The sequence below is a fragment of the Penicillium waksmanii genome (genome assembly GCF_028829765.1).
Source record: "Penicillium waksmanii strain IBT 27052 chromosome Unknown utg000001l:1.0-4852451.0:1.0-4856178.0, whole genome shotgun sequence".
NCBI lineage: Eukaryota > Fungi > Ascomycota > Eurotiomycetes > Eurotiales > Aspergillaceae > Penicillium > Penicillium waksmanii.
Window position 1 is genome coordinate 4,096,132 of NW_026643248.1, and position 15,844 is coordinate 4,111,975.

At 47.9% G+C, this 15,844-nt stretch overlaps 5 protein-coding genes across 5 annotated transcripts; all 5 read right to left on the bottom strand.

The window, feature by feature from the left end:
• Positions 1-821: 821 nt before the first annotated feature.
• N7481_001434 (uncharacterized protein) lies at positions 822-1,184 on the bottom strand (the record flags this gene model as incomplete). The annotated part of the gene is made up of 1 exon (XM_057260653.1): positions 822-1,184. One exon carries the CDS (start codon positions 1,182-1,184, stop codon positions 822-824), a length of 363 nt encoding a protein of 120 aa, XP_057128485.1.
• A 1,984-nt stretch (positions 1,185-3,168) lies between these two features.
• N7481_001435 (uncharacterized protein) lies at positions 3,169-5,849 on the bottom strand (the record flags this gene model as incomplete). Its single annotated transcript, XM_057260654.1, has 4 exons — positions 3,169-3,649; positions 3,711-3,859; positions 3,993-4,867; positions 5,021-5,849. The coding sequence occupies 4 exons, from the start codon at positions 5,847-5,849 to the stop codon at positions 3,169-3,171; spliced, it is 2,334 nt and encodes a 777-aa protein (XP_057128486.1).
• An 853-nt stretch (positions 5,850-6,702) lies between these two features.
• N7481_001436 (uncharacterized protein) lies at positions 6,703-7,124 on the bottom strand (the record flags this gene model as incomplete). The annotated part of the gene is given in 2 exon segments (XM_057260655.1): positions 6,703-6,709; positions 6,724-7,124. 2 exon segments carry the CDS (start codon positions 7,122-7,124, stop codon positions 6,703-6,705), a joined length of 408 nt encoding a protein of 135 aa, XP_057128487.1.
• A 1,864-nt stretch (positions 7,125-8,988) lies between these two features.
• N7481_001437 (mitogen-activated protein kinase HOG1) lies at positions 8,989-10,220 on the bottom strand (the record flags this gene model as incomplete). Its single annotated transcript, XM_057260656.1, has 5 exons — positions 8,989-9,222; positions 9,441-9,794; positions 9,843-9,942; positions 9,994-10,037; positions 10,092-10,220. Coding segments are annotated over 5 exons (861 nt in total), but the record flags the coding sequence as incomplete, so codon positions are not given.
• A 1,819-nt stretch (positions 10,221-12,039) lies between these two features.
• Positions 12,040-12,291, bottom strand: N7481_001438 (fungal specific transcription factor domain-containing protein; the record flags this gene model as incomplete). Its single annotated transcript, XM_057260657.1, has 1 exon — positions 12,040-12,291. One exon carries the CDS (start codon positions 12,289-12,291, stop codon positions 12,040-12,042), a length of 252 nt encoding a protein of 83 aa, XP_057128489.1.
• Positions 12,292-15,844: the final 3,553 nt, after the last annotated feature.

A 15,844-nucleotide genomic window follows, 5' to 3' on the forward strand; every position in this document is an offset into this window, starting at 1 on the left:
TTTTCTCACTGTTGTCACCGTTTCAACACTTCCGATGATATCACAAAAAGCATCGACGACACGTTGAAACATCCATCAATGTGGGTCCGTACGCCATTACTACAGGAGGCGGCACAAAAGTGGTCATGTTATTTCATTCCACTCACCGATGATGAGCGCTTTCTTCCACTCAAAGAATGTCCCATCCCAATCATACAAACACCAAGCCATGTTGCGCCTCTAGCTACCTACTAGCCCAACCGCAGAATTGTTCATGTTCATCAGCATTGATGTTTACCTTATTCTGCACAATAACAGGCAGATACGTACTGTACAAGTTACGGTGCGGCGTGGTCCTGATCTGCACAGCCCCCGTATCACAACAGTGTCCCTTGTTCTCCCGCCTGCTCTTACCAACTCTCCTTTTCTTACAGTACATTTTCAGAAGCTCTGGAAAATTGGAAAATGACATCAGCACAGTGCCTATGGAATTGCTGCTTGAATCGGTCGTGACGTTGTAATAATCTGAAGTTACATCCATCCCCCCATATCAATACTCCACAAAATAATGGACTGGGGACGCGCGCTGCTGCACGCTGTAAGCCCTGAAACGACGTGAAAGCGGAAGCAAAAATGCCTTAGGAAAAGTTGGTATATATATGTTGTTGCAAAGCAATACTAAGATATTTGAGAGCAGACTCTAAACAAGACCGTCTTGAGGACCTGTACTTAGCAACCAAACTCAGCGCGAAACTGAATTTTTTCCATGCTGGAAGACCTATCCACATACTTATCCAGAGTAGCTTGAAACAAATCATATGTTAAATTCGGGATTGACGTCATCAGTTCTTGCGTAAAAACCGGCGTTGTATTCCGGAGAAGCGGGAAATTTCCAATATCATTTCGATTGCTAATTGTCTCAGTCCATTGTAGTTGGCTCGGGTTAAATACACCTCCTCCATGATATCTGCAAAGGGCGGTGCTTCCATGGAATTCAGAAACGATTCGCAGAAATGTCTCTCGGCTTTGCTTTTCAGATCGTGGATCATTAAATAGTCCGCCTCGCCATACATACGCAGGCGAAAGTAACACGGATCATAGTTGACTGATGCATTGACTACAGGAACTGCCATATACCCGTCATCCCGATTCTCGGTAACGTATGTTGGGGCGTATCCGTCAGTTGCAGTAGGTTCGCTATTCATCTTTGGCCCCTGCTCCGGTTTCCTTAGAATATTCCCGGGAGTTGCCGTAACGGGTTCATAGGAATTTTCATCAATAGTAGTACGATTTCAAGGTATCGTGGATGTCTTGCACAGTCTGTTGCAAATTACTCATGTGGTGAATTCGAGTGAGATCAGACTCGAACACATTCCCCTCTTGAGCTGTCATCATATTTCACGGAAAATGATAACTCCTTTACTTCAGATGAGATGCGTTCCTGGCGACTGAAATGAATATTAGCGACTCAAAACTAATTACAGGCATTTGACTCTGACCATTTTTGCAAATTGCTATTCAAGTACAGTAATGATTCTGGGTCATTGGTGTTCTATTCCTTTCAATTCGAAGCAGAAACTCAAACTCTACCATCGAAAGGGCTTGTCGATATTTCTCGCTCAGGTCCTCCATCAGAAATGAGAGTATATGTTACAAGATGAGGCTCCAAGGATGCATACAGTAAGGCAGGTAGCTATGCGTACTGATTTCAATTGGGCACATTGAGGCCTTGAAATATCATTACAGGTAATTTAAGACGGATGGTGGCCTTTGACAGTACGATTACCAGAGCAGCACCGCCACATCAGATCCGACTCAGGGAAGAGTTTTGTTTTTATTCGGTAACATAAATTTCTAGTGTGAAACGAGATTTACATTACCCGAAATAATGCGCGATCCCTGATGGCAATCTCAAGATACTTACTCTCAGCTCCAAAATTACACAGCAAAGGAAGAAAGGAGAGTTCGTATATGCTATAAAAAGTGAAGTTTCCAGCGAATCTAAACGAAATAACCGAAATTTAATTTCAGTTGAGTACAGTACCGTAACCAACACAAAGGGGTAACAAATGGGGGTGATGCAACACGCAGGTTCTGCTCGATGGGAGAAAATTACGTTACGAGAGATAGCGCGTTGCCGACTCACATCCAAGATTACGTACAAAATCTAGTACATATCCGTAAACCATTGAGACCTTGAGACTTTAGGATGACTACGGTCATTTTCGAAATGAGTTTGCTCTCCTCTTACTGCTCGACCTCAGGAATAAAAGTCGGGGATTCGTTACTTGGTTCCAACACACTCCCTTGTACAGCTTGAAAGCTGATTGTAAATTTGTAATACCTAACAGACTTAAATGAAGATAATACTTCGACGCGTAGATGGCCTCGCATAATGTTTCTGAAATCTGTTGTTACAGCAGCTCGAAATATTGGATACTTCTATTTCAGCACTTTTATTTGAACACCCCAACTTGAGCGCTTCATTTGAGCCTTTCTTTTGAGCGCTTCATTTGAGCGCTCCATTTGAGCGCTTCATTTGAGCGCTTCATTTGATCATTGTGAATGGAGCAGTACACTCCAGAAATAGTAAGAGCCACATTACGATGATGTATTGTTACCATACACAGTAGTTTTCGAAATCAGTTATACCTTCACCCTCTAATCACTTGATTTCTCGGAAAATAATCCAAAGTCTGCAAGTTCTGGTTGGATAAGTGGCGGGCATCTCTAGACCGTCTTCTATAATAGTCTGGTCTCTTGCAATGTATCTCACACAACGGGACTTGACGCTACCAGCCCCTCCATTTATTGAGAGTGACTTTCTCATCCACCGTACAGTACCTTTTTACTTTCTGAGTGTTCAGCAACAGGGAAAATTGGAGCTAGTGTTGTTCAAGAAACGAGAAGGGCTCTGAGCGGAAGAAAATTTGCTCACTTTGGTGCATTTTCAGGATCCTGCAAGCCCAGAGAGGACGACGCTTTAAAATTTACGAGCAAACAATCTCTAATCTCCGACCTTATAATAACAGTGATTTCTCTCTAAATATGCCAAACAATATTCATATCATAAAATTTCGCCCATTTTTCACATGACCACTTGATCGAACGGAAACCCCCCCCTCAGAACACCTGAGGCATCTTAAGATGGTCTTTAGACATTTTGTATTCAAACGACCCAATGCCATTTCATTCCCAGCCTCTGGAAACGAACAAAGCTTTCTTGGGAACATATCCAGCAAATCGTCTTTGCCAAGTTGCCGCAAATGAGCCCTCAATTGGACCCAAATCTCCAAATCCAATTATTTCAAGAGCCCATGGTATCAGCAGCGCCAGAATGCCCAACGCAATGAGAGTAGCATAAACAGGATGGTCCGTTGCAAAGTCAGTAGCTGCATCTTTACTTCGGGCCGCAGCATCAGCCGCAGCTTGCGCCATCTCCGCACCGGCTTTGATTGCATTCTCTAGACCGCCAAGAGTAGCTCTTGCTATGGCATCAGACCAGCCGTTGGTGGAGACCTCCTCATTCAGTTGTTTGTCAAGCAGATAGGGGTCCTCGGCGTTCAAGATTTTGGTGACAATACTGGAAGCAACGGATTCGGGGGATCGTGAGGAAGTGGGTGGAAGTGGCTCCCTCGCCAACTTGCCCAGAACACATTCGAGGATGGAGCTGAATATTACACACACACACACAATTCATTAACGCCCGGCGGCTGAACCGAAAGGCGAACGGTGGTATCTTCTGAATTTCTTGATCTGAGCTGTATTGCTGCGGAGGGGATTGGTTAGCGGTAGGGTGTGCATGTCGGTCCACATCTTCGCAGCTCGTCTCCAGAGCCGGTGTTGCACCGTGGCGATGTGAGCCTCCGCTTCCGCTACGCTGGTCGCAACTGTGAGGAATGTCCCGACAATCGCTTGCGCTCCTACCCTCTGCACTCTGTTGATCGGCCCGATGTTCTTATTCTTGAAAGCATGCATCCAGGCATTAGAGGATAGTCCACCACCGGGGCCACCGTCGACGTGAACAGCTGCCGCGCTGTTGCTGGAGAGAGACCGCGAAGTCGTCGAAGCTCCATCGCTGCCTCGAGACCCTTGGACGCTGCCCTCGCGATATATTCCTCGTATTTGAGTCTCGTATCCATTATGACGCCAAGAATCTTGACATGGTCTTTTGGTACAACGATTTCTCCTTTGATGATGAAGGGCCCCGAGTCCGATTTGTGGGCCTTGGGGGCGAAGTGTATAACTGCGGTTTTCTCTGCTTCAAAAGTGGCTCCACTCCTTATTTCCCAGTCGAGTGCCTCATTGACGATTGTTTCGATACCTTGCCGGTTGCTCTGCGCAGTCGGTCCGGTTACCCACGCAGTGAAATCATCCACGAAAGCAACCGCTCCTCCCTGGCCATCGATCTGCCGCTGTACGAGGTCTGCATTGAAGAAGAGAAAGAGGATCGGGGACAGGGGTGAGCCCTGAGGCAGTCCAGCCTGTGGGAGGCTTTGGGCCTCAGATGCTTGCCCATTGATTTGGATGGTCGCCGTTCGCTCCGAGCAGAACGCTTCGACCCACCGAAGCAGAACCTCCGGTATACCTCGCGCTTTCATCCTTTGGAGTAATCTTTCCTTACAGACCCCATTGTAGGCTCTTTTGACATCGAAGCTGATCAAGCTCACGACCCGTCGGCCACGCCACGCCGCATAGATTTGCTCTTGCAAGAGTAAGAGTGCTTGCTCCGCTGGCCATTGCTTACTCGCCCCAAAGTGGCTGGTCGGAAGCAGGCCGTAGGTTTCCACTACGTCTGAGATTCTTTCTGCGATGACTGATTCCAGCACCTTGCCCAGTGTCGCGAGGAGTGAAATCAGCCTCCAGGCCTTCGCAATGGTATAGTTCTCTTTGTTCGGTTATTTGAGCGGTATGATCTTCGCATGTCTCCACTGCTTGGGCAATGTGCATTCTTCCAGCGACGCTTGGAATAGCTCCAGGACCCCGTGCTTGACCACGGGCCACGTCATCTTCCACACTATCGCTGGTAGGCCATCTTCACCAGGTGCTTTCCAAGATTTTGTCGCCAACAGCTGCCGTTCGACCTCTTCCATAGTGATGGCAGATATCTCCACGGGCGCTCTCTGCGGCCTGGTCCTTTCATCGTCAATTCTGTCGGGCAGTGGCGGGAAGAATTTGGTCAGTAGTTCCTCCGCTTGCTCTTTATGATCGGCGGTCATGGTTCCATCCGCCCTGACGAGCTGTAGGACCTTCCCGAATGCCGCATCATCTCCCGACTTTAGGTATTTCGCGGCTTCCCATATATTATCGTTATCGGCCAGAAACTCATTCCAGTGCTTCTTCTTTTGTTTCCGTATTGCATCGTGGTATTGTTTCGCTGCACTCGCGGCCATGTTCTCCAGGTGCGGCACTTTCCGTCCTGCCCGTCGCTCCGAGCGGGCGTGGTTTCTCCAATTTGTGTATATCTGACGGATTTGTGTCAGGTCCGCCGTCCACCATCGCTTTGCGAGTGGCGACGGTTTGGCCCTCGGCGTCAAAGCACGCACCACTTCCGACACCGCGGACATGAGCCGATCGGCTTTTTGCTGTACCAAGCCTTCCGACGGAGCGGTGACTAAAGTTCTCGCTATTCTGGCATTTATCTCTTTCCATGGTGCATTTTTCAGTAGCAGTCGCTCTGGCTGCTTAGGAGCCGGCCAAGGAGCATCGAAAACGGTCTCAATGGTGCGGTGGTCCGAGCCGTGCTCCGTTCCATGTACTGCACACTTCCATGTACTGCACACTTGACCATCGAGTCTGTCAAGTTTTCCGAGGTGAGAACGAGGTCGATCGTAGACTCGCAGTCCCCAGAATGTCCTCCGCCGTGCCATGTCTTGGTGCCCCGTTTAAGCAGGCTGCTGAGTGCAAATTCATTCATGAGGTCGATGATGGATCCGCCTCGCCTTGCCTGCCCAAGGACACATCGTCTCCTCCCCAGAGTTGATCATGGCGGTTGAAGTCTCCCACGATAATGATTTCCACCACCGTCCCCGTGCCTCGCCGTACCTTTGTGATTGCTTTTCTGAGGCGATCGCATGCGTCGTCCAATGCAGAGGCATCCCCTCCCTCTACAAACTGATGCCATAAAAATCAGCCGTTCGGGAAGCCGGATGACAGCCGCTGTCAGATCCGGCGACTCGATCCGGACTTGCTCCGCTTCCATATCTCTATTGACCCAAAGCATGCTTCGGATTGCCCATCTACCTTCCCTCCAGGTGGAGGGAACCATCTTTGTCCATTTGTGATGCTCCACCGGGGTGGTCAAGAGCCGGCCTTGAATCATCCTCGCCTGGGGTTCCTGAATCGCCAGTGCCACTGCGTTTTGAGTATCTTCGTCGTTCATGAGACTCTCATGCACTGCTCCCTGTTTCCGTACATTCATTTGCATTATTCGGAGTGTTTTATTCATGACGTGACGGGTAGAGCTTCCGGCAGTTCTTGCTATACGATTCATGTGGCGCACCACACAGGATGCACTTTAGAACCGGTTGGTCGCAGCAACTGTGGTGGTGGCCCTCTGTGGCGCATTTTGCACACATCTGGATCTTCTTGCATTGAAATGCCTTATGACCAATATCCTGATAGTTGTAGCATTGCGTTGGTCGCAGTCGATACTCAAAGACACTGGTTGTCCCAGATTCTCCTCCAACGTGGAAGTATCCCTCAGCCAGGAGCCTCCGCGCGTCAGTCGCTTTGGTTAGGTACAAGACCATCGATCCATAGGGCTTTGCGGCTTCTTTACTACTGAGCCACGTTATTTTGGCGATTGTGGTTTCATTCTCCTCGCCAAGGGCAACCGCGGCTCCTGTTAGGACGTCGTAGTTTTCATCCAGTACTGCAGCCCTCTTGACGCTGTCGACCTTGATCGTGTAAAGCTCGTCCCGAAGCACCCGGGCTCCCGCCTCGATCTTTGCTTCCGCCACTTGTTTGACTAGCTGGTGTTTGCCTTCATCGCGGCACGCGATTCTGATTCGGTTAGTGTTTCTTGGATCCACAGTGACCGCGCGACAGCGCCAGTGAGTGCGGTCTTCCATCGTCCGGACGTTTGTCTCGATTGTGGTCCTAATCAGGCCTGCGGATATTTTCTCGTTGTCGTCTTCGGTCATCTTCGAGGTGTCTATCGTACAGTATAGCGTGTCGGTGAAAGTTGCTGGTCATGTGTTGGCCGTTGGGAGAAACCGTACGTTGTTCGGATGGCTGACCGGGGGACTACGGACAATCGCTGCATAGGACGGAGAACTCGTGGGAGCGGGAGCGTTGATTTCCTCGCGCAAGGACTGAATTTCACGGAGAATCTCGTCGGAGATTATTGACGAAAAGCCCAGGATCGAGGCATGGCAATGTAGGCAGAGTGGACCGCGGAGACATCATGAAGTGCTGATTGTAGGAGAGGGGCTCCGAGCGGGGCCACATGGACAGTCGAAAGTGGGCAGTCTGCGATGCAGAGCATACTTGGGAGATAATGTCGAGAATCTGCTCGCACACCCGAGACAGATTCCCCATCGCTGTCTCGATTAGTTGTAGGAAAAAGAGGTGCTCACCGATCAACTCTTCGCTGAGCGAGTCAAATCTTGAAGGACGGAATTCCACCCAGTAGACTTCCTCTGATAGCAAGAAGGCGGAAAAGTACACAAAACATCCTCCGCCTTGGTAGACGGAGACAGAGGATCCGGACCTGTCCACGGAAAGCTTTGCTGGCTGTCGTGATTTGGATAAAATAGACAGTCGACCAAAGATAGCCCGTAAAGGTCAGAGCTGGATGATCTGGAGAATTCTGATAATGCTTTTAAGCAAGATTCGGAGGTATTGCGGGCTTTTCTTGACAATGGAGTATATCAAAAACCTTCCCTCACCGTGGGCATCATTTCAACACTCGCAGCGATACTGCAGAGAAGCGCCGACGACACGTTTCAGCATTCATCAAAGTGGGTCTGTACTTTATCGCTGCAGGAGGTGGTACAACAGTGGCCATCAAAGGATGTTCTATCTCTCCACCACACGAACGTCAAATCATAGATACGCCACTTGCTATGTACTAGCCCAACCGCAAAATTTCCCATGTTCATTCAGCCTTGAGGTCTACCTGATCACAAAGAGTACATCTTATGTACATGAACTCCTTAAACTCGAAAATAGGCATATGCAAGTTATAGTACTGACTTTTCTGACTCGGATTGCGACAGCGCGGAGACGGGTTCTCCGGTGGTTCTGGCGCCAATTCTGGCTGCAGTGGAAGCCGAGTCTGTGGATACCGCACTCCAGCCGATCTTTCCGCGGCTTTGTGCCGATCCTGGGAAAAGATGAAACTTTCCATCGCCGAGATATTACTAGACGGTGGACAAAGCGCTCTAAATACATTATATGAAGAGAATACTTTGCTATACCTTGCAGCCCATAATGCATGCGCGACACCCGTCAAAGTTCTTCAGCATGAATGTACTACCGTGGTAGTCCCGCCGGTGAACCAGAATAGCAGTTGCAAGAACTCTCTTTATCGTCGTGTCTCTCACAGGCCGTTAGATAAAAGATATATACTTGTGGCTATTCTCCCATATGAGGATAACATGTCAATTGGATTTTACAAAGTTTGGTTCGTTAGAAATTGACATAGCTGTGAATCACGTATGCACAGCCCGCGCAGTCTCAGGCTCCCGAACTACCTGATTGATAGCAGCCAAATCTACATTACGGACACACGGTAGACCTACAATTTCCCATGGTTTGGCACTCCGGCTCAGCAAGGTACGACAAATCTTTGTATTATAGGACCCGAAGCCATTCGTTCCATATTATCGATGAAGACAGCGGTATTCAATTTCTCCAGCCCTTGTCAATCAGTTGCACCTTGTTGACGATTAAGGACTGAGGGGCCTGTTTCACAGCCATGAAGCCATCGTTGGACGGCCTCTCTCAAGACCTCTTCTTTATGAAAATCGAGTATCTCGGAATGCCTGTTTCATCATCAGCGTTTCAGTTCAACATCAATTTAGACTCCCAGGCATACAACTCGGCTTTCCAATATTCAAATGAGTGGTTGGCGTTATCAAATGTCCAATCGACTGCCTCTTCAGCCTCCGGTTCATCTGTAGGGTCATGATAAGGGGCTAGATAGGCAAATTCTAGAGCTTCGGATGCAGTAACTCTCTCTTGTAGGTCGAAAACAAGCATATTCTCCAATAGTCCAGCGGCTAAGATTATTAGCAACTAGGTTCACAGGAAACGGAGGGTGTCCCTGGATAGATCAAGACGTACCTTTTGGTCCAATTCCAGGAAGCTTTTCTGACAATGGTTGACCTTCATTGCTCGGAAGTGTCTGGATGAAGTCGATAACCTATAACGCAGATTTGTTAGAGGATGCTGCTATACCATAATGAATATTCCAGGAACTCGTGGCCCCAACAAGATATAAAGCATAGACAAACATTTCCACCAGTCATTCTTTTCGTGACAGTCTCAGTCGGTGTGCCTAGCAGCTCTGTGATCATATGAAATTGTTGAATATCATTTTGGCCAGGGAAAAGAACCTTTCCCTGCAACAACTCGGCAAATATACAACCTACACTCCAAATGTCAATGGACTTGCCATATCTTTGGCCTTCCAACATAGCTTCGGGGGCCGTATAGTGGGCAGAGGCATGGCGAGTGATCCAAGGACCGTAAACTCGCGGCTGTCCATATCCCTTGATTTTGAGGTCACAGTTATGGCTCACCATAATATTGCTTGGCTGCAGGTCACCATGAACGACTCCGGCCGAATGAATATATTTGAGTCCACGCTGGAATCTTATTAGCGACGAATGATTAGCAGTGGTTGACAGACGAACCATTATCTGGTACAAAAAGTACTGGACAAACTCTCCTTGCATGGGCTTTGTCTTCAAAAGTGTTTGGAGATTGATTTCCATTAGTTCCGTAACAAGGTAGCTGGAATTTGTCAGAACTTGGCTTTCAAGTTTATTTTCTGGAGTGGCATACACATCTTGCGAAGGAGAGATAAATATATCGACGACAGCCGCAACCTATTCTTTTAGCGGAAATCCTCAGGGGAACGTATAGAATCTTGCTCCACGAACATTTTCATGCTTCATATGTCTCAATAATTTAATCTCTCGGAATATATGCCTAGTCTTGCTTGCCGCTGAAAATGGGTCCAAATATTTTTTCACCGTGACAAGCTGACGAGATTTTCGGTCCTCGGCAGAGCTTGAGTCATACCTTGGTGAGTTTCAGCTTTCGAGGTTCAAAGATATAAGACTAACCAGACAAACCCGAAGACACTACTTCGCAAAGGCTGTATTGAAGAATACCTAGGCCATATTAGATCCAGTCGTCTTCTTCTTATGGGAAGCAAAAACTTCCATACCGCATCGTCGTTTCAAAGACTCCGCCCCGGGACTGATTTTGTTGTAACTGTGCCATACGGGAAGAGCGCCGATAGTGAAGCTGCTACGGGATGTTGCTGAAACCAAGTTCAGGGGGTCGAGCTGCCGCCCCTGTCCCAGATATTCGATTCAGTACAACAAGCAAGGAAAGTAAGAGACAACTCTATTTGGGGAAAAGTTTCCAGCCATTGGGGATGATCGCCAAGACTTTTAGTGACTCATGGCGCGGTCATGAAATGATTAGCTAATGAAAGTGGATACATAACTTATTCCTGGATGCTTGGCAAATCAATTCTCTCCTTAGCCCCGTGTCTTTCCTGACTTATTTCCGTCCTGAATGCCTTCCGGTGGTGGACTTTTCACGATCTGAGAGATATCCATATTGGTAGTCATAGTAGTTTGAGATACTAGCAGGTTGTTCTTGCTACTGTCTTTTTGAAGTAGTCATTAAAGGGGCTCGAGATTGCATTATGTCACAGATCAAGTTTGCTGCAGGTGAATTTCGATGCCTGATGTATGAATTTGATCATACTTACACATGTAAAATTTGACTCAGGACAACACGGAAGTCCGGTAGTATTGGGTAAACGGGAACACACAACCCTCGGTGTCAACCGTATAAAATATCACTGATGATGTCGCGCCCTGGCTGCACTGATATATAATTAAATAGCTGCAAATTTATGTCATTCAATCGATAATTTGAAACGCAGGGTTATTTTTAACGACAGATCCGTAAGGACGTATTGATGGTGATTGTAGCGCGTCAGTTACTGCGGAAGCTGTCGACCCATCGGAAAGCGCCTCAAATCCCATCAGCCTCGCAATTGCCGTAGCCGAGCGTCGCCACTGCGAGCTGTATACACCACTCACCTGCGAAGCCGAAACTTCAGGATCTTGCCCTGTTTCACGCGAGCCCGTAGAGAATGACAGGGACGTGCGCGATCGAGCGCAGGATGGAGTTCGCTTGCGGCTTTCGTCAGAACGAAAGACCTCGCTCATGTAGTTCGTCCTCGAAATCACAGCTTGCTTGATTTTTCAGAATCATTCTTCGTTTCTCTATATTTGATTTCTACTTCTTGGCTACCTCGTGATTGCAATGAAACCACTTTTCCGTATCGATTGGGCATGTCGACTCAAGTTAGCACCTGGCAGTATTCGGACGTCCTGTCACGGGCCGCAAGGCAGTGCAATGACGCGTTGCAGCGCGTCGCGTGGGGCACGTGGGCCACGCCCACATTCAAAGAACATCAGCAACTACGTTCGAGGTCAACAAGTAGGCCTTCTCCATCTGGGATCAAAAACTAGTCTTATACCTTTTGACTCATCAATGGAAATTGTGACAACCGAAGCACACGACCAGCCGGGTGCTTTGCGATGCTGCTTTTGCCGGCGGGTCAGTGCCACACAGCGGTGAAATCGAGGAGGTATTCTGTGGCTGCTTGAGCATAGCTAGCATTGGGGAATATAGCCAACTTCCTTACAATGACTTGACAACATGGTCAGTTGGCTTCCATATCATTTTAGACTGGAGATAAGTGAAAGTGAACACTAGAACTTAGATCTTGACGTTAACTTTAGATGGTAATTTTGACCCGTGCAGTGAGAGAATATCTATGCAGACAAGCCAGGCTCGTCTTCAGGATGAATCGTTAATGGACATCGCTCGCAACCAGCGGATGGCCTTCTCGACCTTCTTAGCGAGGCCGGTGGCCTCGGTGGATCCCCGTTGACCTCGTGCAAAGAGCTCGACCAGGAGGACAGTAGTGGACTGCATCATGTAGTGTACGACACACCACCAGGGCGAAACCCCGTAGAGCCAGTTCATATCCGCCCCATCGGGTAGCATATCTAGCATCTGGCATGCGGATTGCATGCATATGGATGCCATGGTCTTGCACACGGTGCTGGTTGTATCAAGGCTTGGCGGGCGAGGTGGCGGACGCAAGGCTGGGTGATGACTACCTTAGTGGTGAGAAGCGGAAGCCTAAGCTGATGCGTTGGCGGATGCAAGTTTGGGTTATGTCTAATGCCCCAAAGTGAAACTCTGCTGGAAGGCGGGAGAGCCAATTGTCAGTACTATTATAAAAAGTAAAGATAGCCGCCTCCATCTCCGACCAGGATCGCCGCACGGTCCCAGGTCCGTATAGGGTTTCGATTGCCTCCCGTAGCAGAAATGTCAAATCTACCGCGTACAAGAGGCATAGGGACATGTTTGGTATGTGAGCATTCGTCATTCCTTGAGGGGTCGGATCGGTCCCATCGCTCGATCCGCGGTTTGTTGAGCGACTACGTTCTGCTGTAGCCTCTCTCAGCCCTGGGGTGCTGAGGTTATTAGAGAGTAAGGATGGATAATGGTGCGGCGACAGAAAGCTTTCAATTGCTACGAACCTTTCATATCCAAGTATTACAGGCCATATGAATTATTTACGGTGACAGACTGGGAAACAAGCAGCAAAACAGCACCTAGCAGAAATAAGTGGAATTAACAGGTCAATCAACCAAGAGAAGACTAAATATGACTTCGGCTGTAATGAGGCCGCTACTCTCGGTAGAACCGAATTGACAATATTCTGAGCACATCATACGCGATATTTAGACACTTCCAATGACCCTGGGCTTCCGTTGCCCCTAATGGATCTTACACCGACACTGCGTAGGTCTTGCTGTCACACGATTGGATAAACAAGAGTAAAATTCGTTCTCGCGAGTGCCCCTTTTCATAATATGAGTGAAGAGAGAGAAATAGACTGCAGCAATGAAAAAATCCCTACTTAGATACTTTGCATCTGTTGCAGCGACAATGGTGACAGACCTTACACCACCATATGGCGATGAAGGGACCGCTGTAACAGTCATGGCAACACCATGTGAGCAGATTCCCATTCGTAGCCTGGATGATGACGAATAAATGAGAAGCACAACTCCTCGTTTTTGTTTCTCTGTTTCGCTTGGGCAGCACATGGCGGGGTTGACTGGGGGATGTTAGTCAGGTTGATTCCGGGCGCTATGGTGGAGTAGGGCACATACTTAGCCATCTCGACAACGAGGACCCTGTTCAGCTTCTGGTGCCTATGAAGGCCGAGATGAATTATGCGTTTGTATGTCGATCTGTCAGCGTCGTCGCATTCTTCTTTTTCTCCTTGAAGTAGTTGCTGTAATGATTCATAGAACATGGTTATGCAATGTACTCGTAACAACGATACCACAAAAGTTCTGCTTTTCTAATATCCCTAAAAATCAGGAGTTATCGATATGTGCTAACTTTTAGAGGATTGATTGTTATAATTAACTGAAAAGCTATTGTGGAGAGCACTGTTGAAAGTATCGTAGGCTTAGAAGCTAGTACTATCCTTTCACGAAACAGGTATTATGAAGTGGCCCCTCACTAGGTTTCTGGAAGAGGGGTGAGGGATTCCTGTTGTGGTAACAGTAAGCCTCAGGGGCAAATTCCACGATAAAGTGAAGTATAGGTCGAAATATGTGCTGAGCCCGACCATCATAATTTCGGTGGTATCGTCCAAAACGACCATGGAAACGAGAGGCTTTTACATCATAATCGGACTAAGAATTCTGTCGCAGCATTCAGTTGATGGCATTTCGTGTCGTTTTCTAAGGAACAATCGGAGCCGCAGTTTTAGTGTCATACAGCTTGTATGTAACCAAGCAGTAGTCCATATATTTCCGAAAACGGAAACAATAAATTATTTTCCTTTTCTTTTTTCTTTTTTCTTGCACAAGTGAATCCCATTATTGTAGAAATCCTGTTCTCAATTCTCCGGAGTTGATCCCGGCTCTGTTCAGTTTCGAAAATAGCCGTGATCAGGTTAGTACTATCATTCGCCCTCCCAGCCGCCCCACAATATCCGTGGCGTTGGTGCTGTCCACTGATAGTGCAAATACTGATCCTAAAAATGCAGCGGCTGCATTATCACACATCTTGAGTCGAGCCTCGGAAGCTTCAGTTTAGGCACTGCAGGATTTGCTGAATGCCGATAGCTCGCAATGCTTTTAAGCACCACCAGGCACCTTTTCTATGTAGGAACATATTGAAGACTGATCTTGCCCAAGTTCAGCAGTTTACGCTGATATTGAAATTCTAGATTAAAGAAATTTGCTCACGGAATTCAAGGTTGCGCTAGAGGGCAATCGTCAATTGACGGTCTACCACGATGTTGGTGATCGGACTGATACTAGTGCCTTTCGGTCGGGGTGGTGTAGGGCCGCTGCGGATGTGGAAAGACATTTGGGCCGTCTAATATATTCGGAATGGGTATAGACATGGCCATTTGCGCCTGTTTTTGGATGGCTATGATGCTGACGTGCCCCCAAGCTGGAGCCCGTAACCAGATGTAGAGGTGTGCCCACCAGTGATGACGGAGCCACCAATGTCGGGCTCATGTACGCCATCAACTACCGTTTGCGACAAGAAATGTGTTCTAAGTTGCGTGACTTTGTTGTGACAAAGCTAATACCGCAGTGCGACTCGATGGTGCATTTTTGCGGCCCGAACGTGAAGTCACCCATTATTCCCAACGCAAACGCGATATCAAATCTGTGTGTCTACCATGCGCATAGCGTGCTCTTTGGCCGACATGTGCAACTTGCTCCCGTTTGTTGTGATAACTCCACGATAGCACTCTTCCTGCGGTTTTAATTTTTTTTTGGCTGTTTTGGGCCGACGAATCGGAATCCTTAGAATGAATGCGACTACGGAGGTTAACAAGTATCACGAATGCAAAAACCCCAAACAGTGGCTTTTGACGGGCAGAATTCCCTCTGCTGATAATAGCCTAGCCTTATCAGACCTAGTGTAATACGAAGTAACGTCTTTTTCTGCCCCATTCAGCTTTGGTCTTCGCAACGCTCCCGAACAGGCCTACCGTCCTGTTTATTGGCCAACTCATCTTCCTGTCCTTCTGCTCATGAATGAAGCATCGAACAAGCTGAATTCTTCTAAATACCATTATTTCGCTAAAGAAGCTCCTGTCTCCTCTTTCCGACTAGTCAAGACATGCAGATTGGGGTTGATTGAGTCTCAAAATCGCACCAAATACCACCAAATACCACCAAATACCACCAACGTTCCCAAGTCCCTCCACGCCGTCATACTGTCTTCTGCTAATTACCCCCTGTTTACCCTCCGGGTCTCCGAAACAGGTTCTGACGCAGAGAACCGTAACAAGCTATGGACAGACTCCGGAGGGTCACTTAGCGGATCCTCGCAATCTTCAGTCAACACACACTCCTGTGGATATGTTTGTATATAAGAAAGTTTATATACCGAGTTACTTTTTTCAGGACACTGATTTCCTATCCAAAAATCCCAAGAGCGTAGTGGTACCGCTGATTGGCTTGTATTCGGATAGTGGGCCGAGATGCTGCATCGCGGCGCGGGAAACTAGCCTTCCTGGGCCTGCTCGGGCTCCAAATCCCACGCGCTA